Here is a 22,785-nt window from a genome sequence, read left to right on the forward strand (position 1 = left end):
TCTTTCGAGAAAGTATTCTTCTGAATGTTGACTGTATCCTGTTTCATTATTGAAACTTGAATGTGAGGAGCGGAATACAAGTTTTAAAAAATAAAGAACAACTCCATTTTTCAAAAAGAAATCATAGATGTTATCTTTTTCCCCATCGTTTCTCATTAATAAATGTCACAGCCTAAATTTTATGGTCAGAGCTTTAGGTTTATGTTTCCTTTGTAAATGAAGATAATATAATAAATCTTTTTATTAAAATGTGAAATGTATTTTTGATCATGTTATAGATATATTAGGTATATTATGATAAATAAAGTATTTTTGAGAACAAATATATAAATTACATGTTTTGTTTGTTTCTGAGATAATGTACAAGCTAGAAGTGAATTTGTTTTGCAAACAAAATCTATACTGTATATATCTGAGTTTTAATTCATGCTTTAAACTTTTGGGGAAGAAAACTCAGTTGTGTTTTATTTCAAGTTCCATCCCAGGAGCCCTTTGAAGGATTTTGCATTTCCCTTTTATGCTTTACACCTAATCTGGAATTTAATTGTCTGATACTCCAGATGGAATTAACCCACTTTCACCACTGCTTAACATAATCTTACAGGAAACCTTGAGAGAAGAGTCAGTGATTTTGGCCAGTTCCATCCCATTCTCATTGCTCCAGATCTCTAGCTTAAAGGGTAGTTGTACATTTGAGGGCATAACCACTTTGAATTCATCCACACTTCAAGCAGATGTTCCCATCCCAATATTTAGTTCACTGGCTATTACTATAGAGTAAAATTCAGCCCTTTGCATTCTAGTGATCAGTCCCCTTGCATTGGATGATTTATCAGATCAATGCTTCCTTGGGGTCTTTTAGAGGATTTTGTAATCCTCCATTGAACCTTTATATTTCTAAATTTGGCTTTGATTTTAGTTGGAGATTTTAATGCCAAGTGAGACCCTGATGACAAATCTCTACTTTTGCATGTTAAGGTTCCAAATGTTTATGTTGATAAGCACCTTCAACTTACCTCTCATAATTTAAATTAATTTTAAAGATAACAGCATAGTGACAATAGGTTGGAATTAGCTCTTCTATCCATTAGATATGACCCATGGGTCCAGAATAGTTTGACCCTTGGAGACTTGCTAGGATAATTCATTTTCAGGAGCCTTAGCAGTGCCAGTAGCATTGACTACATACGAATACAGGTAGTCCTCACTTAACAACCCTAATTGGGACTGGAATTTCCATCGCCAACCCAGTGAAGCAGCGCCGGCTGGGGAATTCTGGGAGTTGAAGTCCACACATCTCCAAGTTGCCAAGGTTGAAAAACACACTTTCACTTTTCAACCTCTCTTCTTAGTTCCTGATGCTGGATTGGGAATGACAATTGATGTTATCTATTGACTTGCCAGTTACATTTTTAAGCGTGGCTGGGTGGCAAGTTGAACGCAATTTTCTCTCCCCCCCCCCTTCTATTGTGAGCAAAAGCCGAACGGGAGGGGCAAGGCGGATTCACTTTCAGGCTCCTTCCAGAAGCACCCGCTATTTTAACCCTCTGCAGAGGGTTAACAGTGCCGTGTCAACTTCTGTTACCAAAAATAAATTACGCTTTAACATTCGTTAATCTTTAAAATGCCCTACGATTGTTTTTCTGTCGCCTCTTTGGCAGCCCTGAGAGGCGTTAGGCTGCGACCAGATAAACTGAGAGGCTTCTGTTTTTAATTCGCGGAGTGAATAATCTGAAATTGAAAGATACTGTAGAGTTACAGCGCTGAGCGGGGGGGGGGTGAGATCAGAAGCAGAATCACCGCCAAGATCTGCGCCTGATCGCCTCAACCTAGCTCCGGCGACGAGTCTTTAAGCTGCGCCCACGTGGCGTGTCGCTGCTTTAGTCGGAAAAGATGGGGAGGAGCGAACAAGACACCGCCTCGATCTGCCCGAGAGGGAAAGGTCGGCCCTGGTCTGGTGCAAAAGTGAGTATGGGAACGGCGGCTGCCTGCGAGGGCGCACCGAGGAATCTCCCGCCTGGCGACACCCTTGGGCGCTTTCCCTACCACCTTGCTGCCCTCGGTCAGAATTCTCTTCCGGAGCCTGCAATTCCTAAACGTCCGGTATAATTTTCCCAGCAGCTCGAAAAACAAGGAGCATTGAGCTCTGCTTCTCCCTCTCGTTCTGTTCCCTTTCCTATTTGAGTCCTGTCAGCCGTAAGAAGAATCAAAAATTAGGTTGCAAGCCAGTTCAAGGTCACAAAATAGCGTGCAATTTTTGAAATTTTCCAGTTAGCAGGCAAGAGGGTTAAAAAAAAAACTGACGTTCAAGCCAAACGTTAATGTTCCAGTTCTCTGGACTCCAGCTAGCAGAATTCTCAGCAACACTGACCGGGCTAAGAGGGGAACTCTGGGAGCTGAAGTTAATATATCTGGAAATTGTCAAGACTGGGAAACACCATTTAACTACTGTCTTAAACGAAGTGATGAAATAATTTGAAGATAGGCAAAATGAGTCTTAGAAGGCTTATCTGATTTAGCCTCTTCCGTGCTTAGCTTGTACCCTAACAGCCAGACTTCCATGCCCATTTCTGGGGATATTTGCTGTTTGTGCATGCTTTGTTTGTAAAAGGAGTTTTCATATTAATTTCTTGTATACTAAACTTCATTTCAAATACTGAACTGTATTTTGGATGGGAGCCCTCCATGTATGGGATCCCAGGAAGTTATCCACATCACTTAGCTTGCAAAGTTAATGCATTTACGCTATACTGAAAATGTATTTTCTCCCACATAACAATGTAGAAATAAAGAGGACTGATGAAGTCAGTTGTGATTGATCTTTAGTTCCTGGCCCCTTAGGGCAGCTTAGCAAATTGCTGTATTATGTTATTCTACCCATTACTATGACTTCCTAAGCATTTTAAATGGCCTTCATTTTTTAAAAAATGAAAAATGTAATGTGAGCTTTTTGGAAGAAGGGAATCAATCTGGTTATTTTTGCATTTCAGGTTGATTATGGCTATTTCCAGCCTTGTCTGGCATTGTCCATTTCAATACATTTGGACCGTACCCAGGTTGGCTATCAGATGCCAGAGAAAAACCTTGAGTGTGTGGACTAGGGCTGTCGCTCAATCTAGAATCAAGAAGAAAGCCGCAGAACCATCGAAGAACCTTGTGCCCATGCCATCTCTCCAATGTAGCCTCAGCAACATAGCCAAGAGAAGTCTGCACACCAGCCAGCTTCACCTCCAGGAAGTGATGCTCACCGGAGAACGGTATGGGGTAGAGAGGCTGCCCTTTGCCCATATTTCTGACTCTGATTTAATTTTCTTTGAGCACCTTTTGCCTGGGAGGGTCATCACTGATGCAGAGGAGCTCAAGCCTTTCAATGTGGACTGGCTGAAGTCTGTCAGAGGTAAATTATTTTATCACAACTCTACATTGCTGTGGCTGCCATCCTGATAAAACAATTCTGTAAACAACATAGGACGAGTCTTCCTTTCAAAGCATTATTTTAGAGATAAATCTGGCATTTTGGGGGAGGGGGGGAATTGCAGGTTATCCATAGTGGATCTTTCAGTACTACCAGCTACAGTAAATTGCATTGTGTAGCTAGCCTGTGTTTTTTCTCCCACCCACCCCTTTTTTTTTGCTGCTAAGAAATAAGAAGTGATAGGAAAACATGGGAGAGTTAAAAATTAACAACAATAACGCTGAACTCCCCTCTCCCCCATCCACTCCCGCCCATGAATGGGTAGGGTAATTGAACTTTTTTTTTTTTTGAAAAAAAACCTCAGTAATGCTTGTAATAGAATCCTCTCATCTTATTTCCATTGCAGGCTGCAGTACAGTACTGCTAAAGCCACGGACAACAGTGGAAGTATCTCAGATTCTCAAGTAATGTAAACGTGTTTCTTTGAACATAGTGCACAGTGTTAGAAATTTTGTTGTTCAGAAGAACATGCCTTATTTCTCTATTGTTCAAACACATTTGAAGAACAGGAGTATATAATGAAGCAAAGTGGGCTACGTCCTGTTACATTTCGGAAGACTGAGTGCTTCAGGAGTTAGATTTGTAGTTTTTGAAGAAGAGTCTTCCATCTCTCTCTCGCTCTCATCCTTTTTCCTAACAGTCCTATCACTATAAGGTCTGGAGCAGGTAAAGAGCAGTTAATACTAAGGATTTAAGGTGCATTAAATAGGAGAAACTGCTCATACAAGCTTGGTCTTGGACTTCAATACTGAATAAAAGAATTGATGTTTAGGAGTATAGAAGAAAGCTTGTAATTACTACATACAGTAAGTAAAGAATTACAATATTTTTTCTCTTCTGGGTCTTCTGATAGTCTCCTCATTGATGAACAAGTAATTAGTATCATGTGGAAACACAGAACAATTCTCTATACTTTTCAGCTGACTCAATCTTACTCAAAAAAGAGAAACTGAGAAAAACACTAAGAAATCCTCAGGGCATACTCCATACCAGCCTTGTGCTTTTGAAAAGACATTAACCTTAGAAGAGGTTTAAAATGCTGTCAAAATTCAGCTTGCAGGTAGGTAGATTTTTCTACCCTAGGTTGCTTCCAGACATCACTTTTATTTGTTTAGTCACCCTCCCTTGAACAACTGATTTTTATGGAAGATTCAAATACTGTTGACTGTTCATAATCTTTCCAGATTTTCCCATCACTTCTATCTTTTTCTTATTACTGTAACCTTTCCACCAAAAGTGGGAAAACGTTGGAATAGCTGCTTGGCATCTTTTGACTGGAAGAAGGAGGAGCCTTCAGTCAGGAAGCATCTATAATCAAAGAGAGCTTTGCATGTCAGTTCTCCTAGCAAACAGATGCAAACTCTCCTAGGACATACTTGCACATCCATATGTGCAAATACATACCCATTTGAAGAAGCAGTATAAACTAAATGTGTACCAAACAGCTGACAGTCATTTCCTGAATCTTGGATAAACCCCCACCTCCGCCCATCCCCATGTTAATACAGGAATCATACTGACTTGCTGACTAGAAACCACAAAGTTTACTCTGACTTGACCTGGGGAGACCTAAAATAATCCATCCCATGGACACAGCATTTTTAAAGGCATACAATAGACAAGAATGTGTTCCTTTTCAGATACTGCAATGAGAAGAACTTGGCTGTGAATCCTCAGGGGGGCAATACTGGCCTCGTTGGTGGCAGTGTTCCTGTCTTTGATGAGATCATTCTTTCTACAGCACTTATGAACCAGATCATCAGTTTTGACAATGTTTCTGGTAAACTGTTGCTAAGGTCTGAGGGGCAAGGCTGGTAGCTTGGTGGAAATGTCCTTTCAGGGAAGAAGTTCCTAGATCTCAAAACCTGATAAAATTGTTCTCTCCCCCCTTCACCCCTATAACAACAGAAGAAAAAAGTCTAAGTATAGGAGAGGGAGAAAGCTATTTAAAAATCTGTGTCCTCTACCATGCCCTTAAAAACCAAGTGTGCTCCCTGGTCTGAGGAAGGATCCTGCACACGAGAGTCCCCTTACCACTGCAAGGAAGGCTAGTTGGAGAGACAGTAACTGATTCAAAGTGATCCAATTGAGTTCATATAATACCTTTAATTTTAATTCATTTCTTGTTTTGCACAATATATTGAGCCATAAATACCCAGACACTGGGTTTGGGCAGCATGTTAAATGACCAGCAACTGGGCCTGGTTAAAATTAATTGAGCTTAGCCAGTTGTGCAAATGCAGCTGCTAGGTCTTTGATTGTTCTGGTTAATCGTATCCAGCAAATCCAGCTAGTTTGTTTTATGACTGAATTTGGAGGAAACTGTTCCATTAAAAAAGAAAAGTACCTTTATCTGACATATTGTAACTTGATACTTATACTCCAGGAATCCTGATTTGCCAGGCTGGCTGCATTTTAGAAAACCTCAACCAATATTTGGAGCCAATAGATTTTGTCATGCCTCTTGACCTTGGAGCCAAGGGCAGTTGCCACATTGGAGGAAATGTAGCTACAAATGCAGGGGGCTTGCGCCTCCTGAGGTATGGGTCTCTTCGAGGGACAGTTCTTGGATTAGAAGTGGTAAGTTGAAATTCAAAAAGCTGCTTCCTGTTTTTTTTAAAAATTATTCTATATCGTTCCCCTTATTCTGTTTCAAAGGTAGTACTACAGTGCTGTTCCTTTTTAAAAAAAACAAGAATGCAGCTGAGCATATACTGCTTACTCAGGTCAGCCTGTGTAACCATCATAAACAAAATTTAAAATAGAACATTTTATTACTCTAGCTTGCTTTGCTTGAAATAAAGCAAATTCATTAAGGGTGGACCAAAGTTTGTCCTCTTTCAGGTGCTGGCGGATGGCTCTGTCCTGAACTGTTTGGCATCTCTGCGGAAAGACAATACTGGCTATGACTTGAAGCAGCTTTTCATTGGCTCAGAGGGGACTCTGGGGATTGTCACGGCTGTGTCCATCCTTTGTCCACGGAAACCAAATGCTGTGAATCTGGCATTTCTTGGTGGGAGTCATTCCTGTCCCCTGTTTTTAGGTGTACTATTTGTGCCTCCAAGGGTTATACAGGAAGAGTGCACCTGAGGCACCAGTTACAGTTCATCAAGGCAACTTTCTTACATTTAGCTTTTGTAACCATTTGATGTGATCACCAGGGTTAATAATGGGGGATGAGAACCGAGAAAATAATTTATACCACTAGCAGATTGCTTTTTACTGTTGGCAGGGAAGCCACATACAGATGGGATAAATCAGGGCATCACTGAAATAATAACTGAATGTGAAATAGAATTATCACAAACCTTGTCTAGTTTATAGATGTCACCTTAAAATGTCAGTGGCAAATCACAGCTTTGATGTGGAATGAAACAAACCAATTCCTCACTTGTACCTAACTATAACAAAACCACGCCTGGCTACTTCTTTTTTTCTGCTGTGCCTTTATGAGTTGCCTTCACCTTATTCCCACTCCACATCTGGGGCAGCCTTAAGTTGTTCTTAGCTACACTGGTGTTGAAGTAATGTTTTCCTCCTCCTGACATAGGTTTTACCTAGTTACTGTCTTCTGGGACCTTTCTGTTTTGGGCAATGGGTGAGTCTTTAAAACCAGGCTCTCACCCTGTACCTGACAAATCTCCAAGCCATTCCTGGTTCAGAGACCTGGATCAGCTTGAACAGCAGCTGACAAGTGGAAGGGCAGGGGCATTGCATGATGAAGCCAGAAAGAGAGAAGATCTTGCTCTGCTGCTTCACTGTGTGTCTCTTCCCACACCTGTCAGCTATTGTTTGGGAACACAGGTCTAGTACTTTTCTGGAACAGCACATATCAGCAGATAGTCATGTTGACTTTGAACACACCCTTACAAAACACTTGGGCATAAATAGAGCAAATGTCAGAATTCAGTTCCTCCTGTCTCATCATATTAAGGTGAGGGGTGGATGTTTTCCCTTCAGTTGGTAATATTTGATTGGAGGGGGGTCAAGCAAAGAATCTACCAATCTCTGTCCTTCATGTGTCCTCTAAATTAGAACAATTAAGTTTTTATTGCCTATTTTAGTTTTGTAGCAATGACTTATATGAGTTTCATTCTCTTTTGTTTATCTTGGAGTCTACACTGGATGAAGGTAGCAATTACACATTTAAAAAAAAAGAAAGAATAGATACGAAAAGTTCCAGTACTTCCCCTATCATTTTTTATTTTGTTTTTGTACTTATTTATTTTCTGTGATTTTTGCTTTTACCTTAAAGGTTGCCCAAGTTTCTCTCAGGTCCTGAGAACCTTCACAATCTGCAAGGGTATGCTGGGAGAGATTCTGTCTGCCTATGAGTTCATGGACAATGAATGCATGAAGTTGGTAGAGAGACATCTGAAACTGACCAATCCAGTAGCAGGTACCAGCTGCTCCACAAATGGATTTCCATTACTAGTTCTATTTATGCATATTTATTTCCATTGAAATAATCTGGTGGCTGACTTTAAATGGGCTAGCTTCGTTGGTGCTTCTTAGTTTGCTGCCCTGTTACCTACGTTAATTTAGGTCTTGAATACATTTTTGCTCATAGTTACATGGTGATGGATATTGTGATCTGTATATTTTTTTTAAAACCCTTATTACATCTTTTCTATGATTTTAGAAAAACTTGAATTTATCATACCATAAGTGATTTTTCTGCCATTTTCCTTAATGTATAGTTTAAGTTAATGTAGAACAGTAAGGGATTTAGGAGAGTGTTTATAATCTTTGAGGAATCATTGATGCGAATGCAGTTAAATAATACTAGATTTTGGACAAATGAATGTATTAAAAGCATCTCTCTTTAGATGCTTCCATATATTATTTTACATGATTTTAAAATGTGATGTTCCACTCTTGCTGATTTCTGGACTGTCCTCTTCATTCTGTTAACTGGGGCCAGAAATTCTCCAAATCCAAATCCTAACATGAGGATTCTATTTGTCATTGTTCATGATCTTGGCATAAAAGATACGGGTCACTGTAATCTGTGTTGGATGATCCTAAGCATTATTTTGCTAGCTTGTGAAATTAAGGATATTGTATGATAGTTTGCATACTCTGTTAAATCCTGTTTTTTTTTGGTAGTGGAATGTAGATTGACCTCTTCCAGTTGGTTGGCCACTGTGTCATTCTCCAAATTTGCTGGCATAGCTTGGTTAGAATCTTGACTGATTTTTCTTCTGTTGCTTGCCATATTTCAGTGGGTATTCCATCAGTTCCTGTAGCTTTCCGACTTGGTAATGACTGGCGTGCTGATCTAACTTCATCTTCTAGTACTAGAGGTTCTTGTTAGTAAGGAATATCTTCTAAGTTATCTTGGATGTTGACATCTCTACAGTAATGTGTAGTATTTCAGTATACTCCTTCCTTCTTCTTTCGATTTCCTTTGAATCAGTTATTATCTGTCCATTGGTATCCTTTAGCATACTGATTAAAGGTTGGAACCTCCTTCTGAGTTCAGAGATCTTTTGGACGACTTTCCTTGTTTTTCCATGTTTGTTTCCATCTTCAATGTCTTTACAGATGTTGTTGTAATACTGCTTATTTTCTAACAGCTCTTTGAAACTCTTTGTTAAGTTCTTTTCTAAGATTTTTGTCTTTCTTGGCTTTGACTTCTCTTCTTGGCAATTTCCAGTTTGTTTTGAATCCAGTTTGCTTTCTTCTCTTTCTCCATTTTTGGCAGTCTCTTTTCACATTAATACTTAACAACTTTAAGTTCATTCCATAATTCCTCTGGTTCCCTATCAATGAGGTTCAGGACGTCAAAGCAATTCCTGATGTTCTTCTTGAAAATGGTGGGTATATGTTCAAGATCATATCATGGAAACTGACTGGCTTTGTTCTTCTTGTTTAGCTTAATTTGGAGCTTGCACATGAGCAGTTTGTGATCTGTTCCACAGTCAGCACCTGGCCATGTCTTTGATGCTATAATTGAGCTCCTCCTCCACCTCCTTTTAGCAATAATGTAGTCAAATTGATTTCTATGTACTCCATATGTTGGTGTCCATGTACAGAGGCATCATTTTGGTTGTTTGAAGACAGTGTTAGCTATGAAGAAATCATTGGATGGCAGGAATTGATAAGCTGGTCTCCTGCTCCGTTTTGGTTTCCTAAGTCATACAATCCAACTATATTTTCCTCTTTCATGTTTCCAACTTTGGCATTCCAGTCACCAATCACAAGCAGCACATCTTGCTTGCATGTTCTGTCAGTTTTGAATTGAACTTGATCATAGAAGTCATCAACCTCCTCTTCTGCATCTGTGGTTGGAGCATAAACTTGAATGATTGTCATATTAAAGGGTTGTCCACGAAGTCTAATTGATATTATTCAGTCATTGATTGCATTCTAGCCAAGTACTTTTCTTGCTGTACTCTTCCTAACTATAAAAGCAACACATTTCTTCTTTGTTTTTCATGTCCTGAGTAATAAACAGCGTGATCTTCTGACTGAAAGTGTCCGATCCCAGTCCATCTCAATTCTCTGATGCCTAAGATGTCAATTTGTAGTCGTTTCATTTCATCTTTCACTGTGTTGAGATTTCCTATGTTCAAGCTTCTTACGTTCTATGTTACTACTGTAATTCTATTTTTGCAGTTTTGGATTTTCTTTGCCTGTATGGCAACATCAGGAACTAGATGTCCCGAAGGCTTTAATCTAGCCGCATCATAAACACCATTAGTACTCCAAAAGATCCTCAGCTCTTCCTCAGTAGCATGTTGAGTGCCATCTGACCTGAGAGGCCCATCATCTGGCACTATACTGTCAATCATTTTATTTTTTCTATCCATGTGGTTTTCTTGATAAAAATACAGAAGTGGTTTACCATTGCCTTCTCCTGCACAGAATGAATTGATGCCTTTGCCATTGTCACTAAAGTGATTATCTGGCTCCAGCATCTTCCTATATCACCATTGCTCAATATAGGTGCCTGCTTGCTTTAGCTGGGCAACTAGGATGACCTTCACACCTTGGGTGACCCTGCTGGGAGTATATACTCTTGGCATACATTCCTGACATTCTTTGCTCATCCTACCCAGGAATACCCCCAGCCCTGCCACGATGAGGCAGCACAGCAAGACTTTTTTTTTTGATGGGGGGGGCAACTCTTACATGATTCCATTTCCATAATCCCGGGAAATACAGCTTGATTTTTACATGTAATAACTGAGAGCTTCAGTATATGTATATCTATGATTTGAAACTGTATGACTTTCTAATTCTGCTTTTTGTAAACCTAGAAAGCCCTTTTTATGTCTTAATTGAGACTTCAGGCTCCAATTCTACTCATGATGAGGAAAAACTTAGCCACTTCCTGGAACATGTAATGGGCTCAGATTTGTTGGTAGATGGAACTCTGGCCTCAGAAGATAAAAAGATAAAGGTAATTTCCTCTTTCTTACCGATGTGTTTGGTTTGGATTCAAACACAATTTAAATCTGAAACATATATTAACTGGATGTGCAACTAACGGCCATGTAGTTTTGGTAAGTGATCAGAGTGCTAGGTTCAAAGAAAACACTAAAGCTCAGTTAGAGTAAGTGTCTCAGAGAGCAATCTGGATTATCTGAGGGACTGCTTATCTCCAAATGTTTCTGTCTGTCCAGTACAATCAAGCAGGGTAGGTGGACTCTGGGCCCATCGCTCAAAGAGTGTCATCTTATGAGACTCAGGAACGTGGCTACTCTGTTGCAGAGCTTGCCCTCTGGAATGCTCTCTCCCCAGAGGTTTGTGTGGCTCCCATTCTTACGATGTTTTGAAAACTATTAAAAACCTGGCTGTTCTTCCAGGCCTTGGGATAGAGTTGGTCAGTTCAGTTTTCTTTGGTTTAGGTTGTGTGTTTGTTCTTCTGGTTGGCCATGATCTTTTAAAATATGTATTGTTTTTCTTTTACCTGTAAGCCACCTAGTGTGGTCAAGAAGTCAGACAGCCTTGACATTAGATAAAACAAAACAAAATAAAATTAGGGATTGGTACCATGGTGTCATCTTTCTTGGCCATAGCCAATTTCCCTGCTCCTCCCATTTTTTAAAAGTTTATTTTAATTAAAAAAATGAAAACTGATCTGCTACAAAGCAAAGCATCAGCCTCTAACACAAGGCTAGACAATCTGTGGGCCATGTGGGACCACCAGTACGCATCTGCAGTCCTTGAACCCCACAGAATGGGTGAGTCTAAAATAGACATGTTTTGCATTTTGAAGACTCAGTGTCATTGGCCATCACCCCTGAAGCCCTCAGGCAAGACAGAAGATCATAGTGCAGTCTCCAGGTTTAAAGTTGCCCCAACCTTGCTTCTAGCCTAATCTTTTATACAAGAATGCCTCTGGGCCCCTTATCAGTCTCATATATACCCTTAGACAATTTTAAAAAATGGTTGGGGGGCTACATTTTAATGCTTTATTGGGAAATGTACCCACAGCTCAAAAAAAAAGACAAAGACAAAGATAACCTGAGTTGGCAGAGTGCATTCTGGGGTCTAAAGGGGATGGGAGCTATTTCATCAGATTGCCTTTTAGTAAATTAGGCTTTTGGGGCCAGGCCACATGTGGCATGGTACCCATTTTGTGAATAGGTAATTGCCTTTCTCTACAGAAGGTATGCCCCATGTTGGGAGAGTGTACAGATGATGCTATCCAATTCCAAATGTGCCTCTACCACTGGTTTATACAAGAGGCCTTTTGTGCCCAATGTCCTGCTGTGCTGATGTCCTCTGCAAGCATTGCTGCTCAATGGGCACATTTAAATGAATATAATGTGTAAGTTATTGTATGTTCTTTATAACAGTTTTTAACCTGGTTTTCATTAAAAGTCAGCTAAAGCAGGATACAGTGGAACAAACCAATAAAAATAATACAACATTCAGAAATGAAAACAACATAGGGACAAAAGTTAAACCTATAAATTTGGCCAATCATATATTCTTTAAGAATGCCAAGGTTGCATTGTTTCCTCCCAACAATATATTTGGTCAACTACAGGCATTATGGGCTTTACGGGAACGGATCACAGAAGCCCTGACATGTGATGGAGTTGTTTATAAATATGACATTTCACTTCCTGTGGAAAAACTCTATGATCTTGTGACTGACATGAGAGTACGACTGAGTACAGCTGCTAAGAATGTGGTTGGCTATGGTCATCTAGGTGAGTTCCAATATGCTGATAAAAACTTCCTTAATTGTGAATGATTTGGATTTTGAATTATTACAGCAAAATAGCTGATTGTGTTGCAGTTTTGGAAACCATTGATTCAAATCTCACTTCAGCTTTAAATTGCTAGATAATTTTAAACTAATAGTTTTCTATCTCAATCTAGTTGGTATGTCGGTGCGTGGTGAGGCATCTGCAGCACAGAAATAATATTTGCTGACCTGACAGAATTGCTCTAAGGATGCATATTTGGAGGGGAAGTGTTGTTGGCCCAGATTTATTATCCATTGCCAGGTCTTGTAATATTTGGGTGATCTTCTCTGGGAATGCTGAAATCACATGAGTTCTTTAGGCATGAAATTTCAAAAAGAGACTATTGCTCAACATGAGTATGGCCCACTGTTTCCTGACCCATGAACTAAGGTTATGGAAGGCACAGATTGGACAAAGTTGTTCTAACAGTTTATAGGAAGCATTTTTGAAAGGGAGAGAGGGCCAGGCTTTATACCATACAGTATAGGGACAGGGATCTGGCATGATCACTGAAAGAGGTCAATTATATGCACGATATGCACGAAGATTAAAACGCAGCTGTGCCCTGCTGTCAAGAAATTAGTATGCCTCTGTATTTGTCTTTAAAGAACACGATAGTTATATATTTTGGTCCTTTTTTGTTCAAAGATAAAGACATGAACCATGGAAAGCTGGTATGATTCCATATTTAAAATACACTTTTCCAATTTAGTGCCCTCAGGATGTGTTGGCTTACCACTTCTAGCATCTCCAGTTAACTGCATATATAACTGCAGTGGAGTATGGAAATTGGTGCCTTATATAGCTCCAGATTAATAAAAATACTATTGCATATTACAGCTAAGAAATGACTATGTTGTCTCCTTTCTCTTTTAAAACCAATTCTCAATTCTGGTTTGCTTTGACAGGAGATGGAAACTTGCACCTGAATGTCACAGCAGAGTCCTATAGTCATTCTCTACTGGATGCCATTGAGCCATATGTGTATGAGTGGATTTCACAATATCATGGAAGCATCAGTGCAGAGCATGGCCTTGGTTTCAAGAAAAAGCAGTATATCCACTATAGTAAGCCAAAAGAGGCAGTCCTTCTCATGCAGCAGTTCAAGGTTATGTTAGATCCTAAAGGAATTTTAAATCCTTATAAGACAATACCGTCAAAGGCTGTATGATAATACTTCTGAAGGAGATAATCTGTTTCTTGAAGTATGGTATATCAGGTCTTTTTATCTAGCTATATAAATATATTCTGAAGCCAGATCTGGAAACTGACTGACATTGGCTATTTTTCTAGAGAAGGAATGATAAAATAATTGAACTGGATACACTTTCCAGTATTATCTACCGCAGCTTTATTCTCCGATCTGAATGAAAACATTTGCAGCTTTAGGAACACTATTTTTTAGGGAACTTACAGTATCTCCAAGATTCACCTCTCTTCTTGTCCTCAAGGTTTGTTCTTGAAAACAAATCAGAGTAGGGAACTGTAACCTTCAGTTGCACCACAACTCTAACCTGCCTCAACTGTGATACAGGGAGGTCAGGGATAATGTAGTCCAATAGCATTCGGAAGGTCTGAGTCATCCACCCCTAAAGTGTAACGTGGTTTCTTACGGCATAAATGCTATACAAATTAAATAAAATTTAGCTATTGTCCACAGTGTTTGGTAACTGCACTTTGTAAGATGATCCAGTATGAATGCTCATTTGCAGGAGGACATCAGGAACATCTATGTGATAACTTCTTCCTTGTGTTGGAATAGTTTGATTCAGTACGCAAAGCTTCAGGCAGTTTTTATAAGGACTCTGTAAATAAGGCAATAGCTAACAGGAAAAACCCAGTGCCTGGTTAGTAGAATACATTAAGCATAGGCATAGAACCCAGGAGTTTATGTTAATGGAACTAGTGTATGTGTTAAACAATAAATAAAACCCTGCAAAGATGAAACATATTCCTACTTGGGGCTTGCTTATCTCTGAACCATCCAAAACAAACTTGTAACAAGGGACTCAAGTTGGAGATTTCAGTGCTGAAGATTAATCTTTTTTAGAAGTAGAGAGGCTTTTTAAGAGAATTTCCAGACAAATACTTTTCTGCACTAAACAAACGTGAAGGGATATGAATTTCTAGAGGTTAGCTTTGCCATTGATCTTCTGACATTCACACACCTATCGGGTTATCTATTTGGCATCAGAAAATGGGCCTTTCATTATTAGAGATGTCAACAGTCATATAGGCTTATACTTGTATGGGGGAAGCGTTGGGAATTCATCAGCATGTCTACAGGGTATAAACAGTCAGTAGATATATAGCCTTTTGGTTTATTGATGGAGATGTGGGACAAGCCTATAATGTGGCTCCCTTACATTTAAGACATGGGGGAGGTGTCCTTTGAACCTCCTTGTAGCTGCTGCTGCTAAAACCAATGCAAATGGTGGGTTAAATGTAGCTACTGACAGTCAGTCAATGGTGTATTTTAGGTACAAATGATGGGTAGTGTAGTGCTACTATATCTAGGCTGCATAAATCCAGATGATCATGAGGAGCTAGCAAAGAGATACTGAAAACTCTTTGCTACTATTTAGTGGTTATCTGATTTTTTTCAGCCCAGATATGGTAACCCTGTGATAGTATCAGCTGCTCTTGAAATAACTGATGATTTGTCAATGTAGATAGGCAAGCAAAGTGCATGATATTTTAAAAAGATAAGGCATAGCTGCCCTCCCTTTCTTCTAACTGCTGAAATAAGCACAAACTCTCATCTGGGTTAAGACTATCCTTCTGCATATGGTAGGACTTAATTCTCTCCCCCTCCCCCTGCCCCCATACAGGCCCATTATTTTAGAAAATCCTCATCCCCATTACCATCCCTGCACATTTTGAGGATAACTTTCAGATTGGGTCAGCACTATGAATTTGCTTGAAGGTAAAACAAATCCAAATGGAAGAGCAAAAAGACCTTTAACTGAAAATATTGTAAAATTACCTTCCTTCTGGACAGTTTCATATCATTAGACCCAAAAAAAGCTGCAACAGTGCATCTGTATTTGGGAAAGCCAGATGAATTTTATCTTTGATGATAATTGGATATAGATCCTAATGGCATAAATGTCCTTTATTTAGATTATTTTGCTTGATATAATCATAAAAGTGTTTTATTTTTCCAATAAGATTAGCATGAACATAATCAAGATTTTCTTTCATCACAAGTTTTACACCTTTCACAAAACTGGTTATCTGTAGCATTAAATTTGACCCAAAAACAATAAATTGGTATAATGTTTTCATGTTTTGAAATCAACAAAACCTGCAATCAAAATGTGCTGTTTGTAATTGGAGACTGGAATACCAAAAATGGAAATATTAAGAAAATATTTCTGTATATTTCCTAGGGTTGTGTAGCCTAGGAAACCAAGATAAGCAGAAAATATTAATTTCCACCAATCCAATTATTTCTTCATTGCTAACACAGTCTTCCAACAACCAAAATGACACCTATGTACATGGATATCACCAGATGGTGTACACAGAAATCAAATTGACTATATTATTGGTACAGGGAAGTGGAAGAACTCAGTTATGACAGCAAAGACATGGCCAGGAGCTGACTGCAGAACAGATCACAAACTGCTCATGTGCAAATTAAAGGTTAAGCTAAAATAGAAGAAAGCCAACCATTTCCATGACATAATCTTAACCATACCCACAATTTTCAAGGAGAACATTTGGAATCACTTTGAAGTCCTGAACCTCATGGATAGGGAATCAGAGAAACTGGAATTAAGTTGTTAAGCATGAATATGAAAAGGGAATGCCAAAGATCAAGAAACAGAAGAAAGCAAACTGGATATCAGAACAAACAGTAGAAATTGCCAAGAGGAGAAGAGCATCCAAAGCCAAGAAAGATAAAGATCTCAGGAAGGAACTTAATAAAGAGTTTCAGAGAGCTGTTAAGAGAGGCAAGAAGCAATATTATAACAACATCTGTAATGACATCGAAGATGGAAACAGACATGGAACAACAAGAAAATCTTCCAAAAGATCTCTGAACTCAGAAGGAGGTTCCAACTTCGAATAGGTATGCTAAAGGACACCAGTGGACATATAATAACTGATTCAAAGAAGATCGAACAAAGATGGAAGGAGTATACTGAAAACCTGAACAGTAGAGATGTCAACATCAAAGATATATTAGAAGTTATTCCCTACTCACAAGAATCTCTAGTACTGGAAGATGAAGCTAGATCAACACTCCAGTCATTACCAGGTTGGAAGAATATAGAAATTGATAGAGTATCTAAGAAACACATAAAGCAACATAAGAACATAAGAAGAATTAGTAAAGGTTCTAACCAAGCCATGCTAGCAAACAGAAGAACAACACAGTGACCCACAGATTGAAAGAGGTCAATCTACATACCAATTCCAAAGAAGGACTTAACAGAGTGTGCAAATTATTAGACAATACCCTTAATTTCACATACAGTACTTGCAAAATAATGCTTAGGAATATTAATGCTCTACATGGAGCAGGAGATGACATACCTGTATGTTCAAGCTAGCCTTCGAAAAGGCCGAGGAACAGAAAACAATGCTGATGTACACTGGATAATTGAGAAAGCCAAAGAATACCAAAAAGAAGTCACTATGTGTTTCATTGATTATAGAAAGGCCTTTGATTGTGTCAATCATGTCAAGCTGTGGAATGTGCTTAGAAAAATGGGAATCCCAGAACAACTCACTGTCCTCAGGCAAAACCTGCATACAGGTCAGGAAGCTACAGTATGGACAGAACATGGCAAAACAGACTGGTTCAGATTGGCAAAGAATGAGACAAAGCTGTATACTCTTTCCTTATTTATTCAAACTATAGGCTGAATATATATTAAGGGCAGCTGGATCGGAAGAAGATGAGCATGGTTTTAAAAGTGGAGGAAGAAACATCAATAATCTGTGCTTTGCTGATGACACTATTCTGATAGCTGAAAATACAAAGGATCTGCAAGCTCTAGTAACAAAAGTCAAGGAGCACAGTGAAAAAATGGGACTAAGAGTAAATATAAAGAAGACCAAACTAATGACAAAAGGTGCCATAACCAGCCTTAGAATTGACAATGAAAATATCAAAGTGGTAAATAACCTCTGCCTTTTAGGATTAACCATCAACAGTAGAGGAACAAGCAGCCATGAAATATGCCACTGTAATGGTTGCCTATTCTAATGTACATCAGACTCATAAGAAGGGTTTCAAAGATATCTGATTTATTGAAGAATAGTATGCAGGATCACAAAGAAAGCTGAGAATGATGAAAGCGCGGCAAATTCAAACTAAAAACCCTCAGTGCAAATGAAATCCCTCCCCCCTTAGAATCTTCTCAAGTCCACAATCCCAGGTGCTCCTAACAGTTTCTGATGATCTGCGGGAAAAATCCTTGAACAGAGAAAATAACCTAAACACATTCCATTGTCCTGATTCCACATACGGAGCTTGGTACAAGGTTTCACAGCAGCTCCCTCCCAAACAGAAACGCACGTCAGCGCCATGGCATGTGAAATGTTACGATGTTTGAAATACATTGAAACTGTCCTAACAGGAACCACGCTGAGACAAGGAATAGGTCTCTAGTGTTTTATTACTGCTACATTAGACAGAAAATCCTAACAAACTGAAGAAGTGTGGGAAAACCCAGACAGATAAACCCCAAAAGTCAAGGCGGGTCTGATCTGTGTCTCTTTGAATGGCTGCTTAACTCCTCAGTACTATGCATGCGTTTTCCCCCCTGGATAGGGGCCCCCTCCCGCTCACCATCAGTACTCATGACATCACCCTCCCCTCCAGATTCACATTCCATTTCAGACCTTCCTCCCTTCCAGAGTCTCATGAGAGTCCATCTCCCCCTCCAACCTCCCATGGGAACTGGGCAACAATGGAAATTCTTCAAAGGAAAACTCCTCCAAGGACGAATCAGTGCTGCTCTCCAGGTCTGATAACGCTTCTGGCCCAGGTGGCTGCTGCTGGAAAATAGCTAGATAATTAGAAGATTCTTCCCCCCTCCCCCTTGGGAAATGCAAGCCTGAGGTGGAGGGCTGCAGCTCTCCCTCCTCCTCTTGCTCTGGCCTCAGAGCCTCTGGCGGGGGTGGAGGTTGCCAACTTATGAACTCCTCTGCTTGGGATTCCTCTGCTTGCTCAGTCAAGTGAGGAATCTCTGGTAGAGTGCAAGGCTTGGGTTTGTGAGGGAAAAGCTGATGGAATCGTTGAACCAGCGCTGGTGCGTGCACATCTCTGGCATTTTCCCACTTGCGCTCTTCCTCAGGGTATCCTTTCCAGTGTATGAAATATTGGATGCCCCTTCCCCTCCTCCTAGAGTCCAGAATTTCCTCGACTTTGTATTCCTCCTCCCCCTCCACAATTACTGGAGGTGGGGGGGGGGAATTTGCGATTGTAAGGTACTTGGGGGAGGGTCTTTGGCTAGCAAGGCTCTGTGAAAAACTGGATGGATTTTCATGGATGCTGGCAGCTTTAAGCGATAAGCCACTGGATTTATCTGCTGTACCACAGTGAAAGGGCCCACAAACTTAGAGTCCAACTTCTTGGAGGGCCTGGTAGAGGTCAAAAACTTGGTAGAGAGCCATACTTTGTCTCCTACCGCAATCGCTGGCCCCTCTTGTCTGTGAGCATCTGCAGCTCTCTTGTAAGCACTCCTTGCCCTGTTCAGCTGCTCCTTTAACAACTCCTGTGTGGCTTGTTGCTCTTTAAGAAAATCAGCCGCGGCTGGAACAGTTCCCTGCTGGGAGGAGGTAGGCAACACCTGAGGGTTAACCTCGTAGAGTGCTTGGAAAGGAGACATCTTGGTAGAGGATTGCACAGAGTTGTTGTAAGTAAATTCTGCCATGGGGAGCAGGGCTGGCCAATTGTCTTGCTGATAAGTAGTGTAACACCTGAGATACTGCTGTCACCATTGGTTAATTTTCTCAGCTTGCCCGTTACTAGCAGGATGATGTGATGATGACAGGTGGATCTGGACCCCTAATGACTGGAAAAGGGTCCTCCGGAACCTGGAAGTGAACTGAGGGCCTCTGTCACTCACCAAGTGATTTATCATGCCTCTATACCTAAAAACATGGTCCATTAACAACTGCGCTGTGGCTTGCACAGATGGGAGGCACTTGCAAGGAATAAAATGCGCCATTTTAGTGAAAAGGTCCACCACCACTAGTATGGAAGTCAGCCCCTGGGGTAAATCAGTGATGAAATCCATGGAAATTGTATCCCAAGGCCTACTTGGGGTGGGTAGGGGTTGCAAGAGTCCTGTGGGCTTCCCTGGGAGAGGCTTGGCTCATCTACAGGTATGACAAGAAGCAACGTAACCCTTTATGTCTGCAGTCATCTTAGGCTACCAGTAGTCTCTCAGAGTTCTATGGAGGGTTTTGCAAACACCTCCGTGGCCTGCCGTTTGATGGTCATGGTAAAGTCTCAGTACTTCTTCCCTCAATGAGGGGGGAATGTATAATCGCCCACTATGCCAGAGGATTCCTGCTTCCACATTAAATGGGGAGGCAGTGTCTTGCGGGCCCCTCTGGAGGTCATCCATCCTGGCCCTGGCATATGGGTCCTGTTGCTGCTGAGCTCTGACTCTTGTAAATAGGTCCTCTAATTGTCTGCCTGCTGCTAAAATCTGTCTGGTTCCCCCACATAGACTGCTCAAAGTTGTGAGGTTGTAATATAGTAGCCTGGACCTCCTGGTGAGTAGCGGGGGTTGCCTGAATGGATCAAGACAAGGCATCTGCCAAACGGTTCTGCACCCCAGGAACATAAGAAATAACAAAATTGAAATGGGAGAAAAACTGGCTCCATCTGATTTGGCGTGGGGTGAGGGATCTGGTGTTTTGTAGAAGCTGTAAATTCTTGTGATCGGTGCAAACTTTCACAGGAAAGGTTACACCTTCTAGCCAGTGCCTCCACTCTTGAAATGCTGCTTTAATTGCCAGCAACTCCTTGTTAAAAACATCATAGTTTCTCTCTGCTGGTGAGAGCGTGCAGGAGAAAAATGCACAAGGGAGCAGTGTCTTTCCTTCTTTGTCATTATATTGCAATAAAACAGCAGCGATAGCAAAATCTGAAGCATCTGAATGCATTATGAATTGCTTTGTAGGATCAGGGTGCTTTAAAAGCGGCTGGGATGCAAAGAGTTGCTTAAATTCTTGGAAGGCTACTTGCTCTCTCTCCGCCCAAATGAATTTTGATCCTTTCTTCAAAAGCTATGTGGGGGGTTTAGCCCTGTCACTAAATTTATTTATGAATCTCCTGTAGAAATGGGAGAATCTTAGAAACCTTTGTACATCTTTCACATTTGGGGGGGGGGGGGTTGCCAAGAGAAAATTGCCTGGACCTTAGAAGGATCCATGGATATGCCTTCTGTTGATATTCTATAGCCCAGGAAATGTAATTCAGTTAAATCGAAGGCATACTTCTCTAGCTCGGCGAACAGCTTGTTCTCTCTCAGTCTTTGTAAGACATTATGTACATGGGTTACATGAGTTGTAGCATCCTCAGAGAATATTAATATGTCATCTAGATAAATGACCAGATACTTATCTAGTAAATCAGAGAAAATTTGATTCATAAATTGGGAAAATATGGCTCCTGCATTAGTCAAGCCAAAGGGCAAAACAAGGTATTCAAATTTACCAAACCTGGTATCGAAGGCAGTCAGATATTCATGCCCCTCTTTCATCCAGATCAGATTGTACGCATTCCTGAGGTCCAACCTAGTAAAAATGTGTGCTTTCTGTACGCGATCCAGCAGATCAGATATTAGGGGGAGTGGGTAATTTTCCTTGACCGTGACTTTATTGAGGGAGCTGAAATCACACACCACTCTCATGGGTGCCTCCTGGTTTGCTGGTGCCAACGGGTCAGGCTTCTTTGGTATGAAGAAGGTAGGAGCAGACACTGGGGAAGTAGATGGTCAGATGAAACCCTTTTGGAGATTAGAATCCAAGTAATCTTTTAAGGTGTCTAGTTCTTTAGGGGACATGGGATATTGTTTTCTTGCTGGAATCTTGGCTCCTGGTATCAACTCAATGGTGCAATCACAGTCCCTATGGGGGGGGGGGGTAGTGCTGCGGCCTCTTGTTTGCTGAAAACGTCTGCGAAATCTGCATACTTGGCTGGCAACTGGACCCCCCCTGCTTCCGTGACTGCGTTGGTTGCTGGAGAGAGAAGAGCGGCTTGAATCTTGTGCTGGCATTCCTTAGCTGGAATGGGAAGGAGATTGCTCCTGTAGTCCAGTTCAACAATGGGTTGTGGATCTTCAGCCAAGGTGTGCCCAGGACTATAGGCACATTAAGTGATGCAGTAACATAAAGTTGGATCCACTCAGTGTGGTCTCCCGTTGTTAGTTGCAAAGGTTCTGTGAGTCTTCTAATCAGCCCTGCCTTGAGGGGCTGGTCGTCAATAGTCTCAACTTCTATGGGACGTGGCAATTCTATGGTCGGGATGTTGAGGTCTTGTACAGTCTCCTGCTCACCATCAGTACTCATGACAGAAACAGTGAACATGACATACTGCCCCCCAGAAAAAAAAACCCATAATACATTATGCAGAAGGCTTCAATGGATAAGCAAAGTGGAAACAGTTAACTAAATCAGGAGCATTAACATGGCGAGTAGACACCCATTCAGGATGAGGAAAGTGTTTCCATCAGACCAGATACTGTAGGGTGCCCCGAAGTTTGTGAGAATCAACAATGTCCTTGATTTCGAAGTGCTGCTGCCAGTCAATCATAATAGGAGCAGGAGGAGGAGGTAACAGTGCCAACACGGCGATTGGTGTACAGGCTTAAGCAAGCTGCAATGGAAAACAGGGTGCAAGCGCTTCAAATTGTGAGGTAGTTGCAACTTAACAGTAACTGGATTGACAATATCAATAATAGGAAAAGGACCAATGAATTTGGGAGCAAGTTTTTTAGAGGGCTGAGGTGATTTAATAAATTTAGTGGATAAATAAACCTGATCCCCAACTTTAAAGTCGTGTTGTGGAGAACAATGTTTGTCAGCTTGAGACTTGTAAGCAGCCTGGGCATCAGCCAAAGCTTGCTG

At 40.7% G+C, this 22,785-nt stretch overlaps 2 protein-coding genes across 2 annotated transcripts in view; both read left to right on the plus strand.

Annotated features, from left to right (window-relative positions):
* The window catches only part of ING5 (inhibitor of growth family member 5), a 39,550-nt gene extending 18,479 nt beyond the window's left edge, over window positions 1–21,071 (plus strand). Inside the window, exon 9 of the transcript XR_010068181.1 lies at window positions 21,061–21,071. The gene's annotated coding sequence lies outside the window, so the exon portion shown is untranslated. The remainder of the gene's footprint in view (window positions 1–21,060) is intronic.
* On the plus strand, window positions 1,870–14,635 carry D2HGDH (D-2-hydroxyglutarate dehydrogenase). Its single transcript, XM_063306778.1, has 10 exons — window positions 1,870–1,965; window positions 2,991–3,397; window positions 3,822–3,879; window positions 5,116–5,255; window positions 5,862–6,055; window positions 6,320–6,488; window positions 7,731–7,874; window positions 10,741–10,883; window positions 12,480–12,645; window positions 13,593–14,635. Exons 2-10 carry the CDS (start codon window positions 2,998–3,000, stop codon window positions 13,853–13,855), a joined length of 1,677 nt encoding a protein of 558 aa, XP_063162848.1. The 5' UTR covers window positions 1,870–1,965; window positions 2,991–2,997; the 3' UTR covers window positions 13,856–14,635.
* Window positions 21,072–22,785: the final 1,714 nt, after the last annotated feature.

Source organism: Candoia aspera, chromosome 6, assembly GCF_035149785.1.
Source record: "Candoia aspera isolate rCanAsp1 chromosome 6, rCanAsp1.hap2, whole genome shotgun sequence".
NCBI classification, from domain to species: domain Eukaryota; kingdom Metazoa; phylum Chordata; class Lepidosauria; order Squamata; family Boidae; genus Candoia; species Candoia aspera.

Excerpts from the sequence above, each read along its gene's own strand:
- D2HGDH (XM_063306778.1), top strand. The coding sequence starts at position 2,998 with ATGGCTATTTCCAGCCTTGTCTGGCATTGTCCATTTCAATACATTTGG. Across the intron at positions 6,056-6,319 it reads CAGTTCTTGGATTAGAAGTG|GTGCTGGCGGATGGCTCTGT; the intron begins GTAAGTTGAAAT and ends GTCCTCTTTCAG. Across the intron at positions 6,489-7,730 it reads TGTGAATCTGGCATTTCTTG|GTTGCCCAAGTTTCTCTCAG; the intron begins GTGGGAGTCATT and ends TTTACCTTAAAG.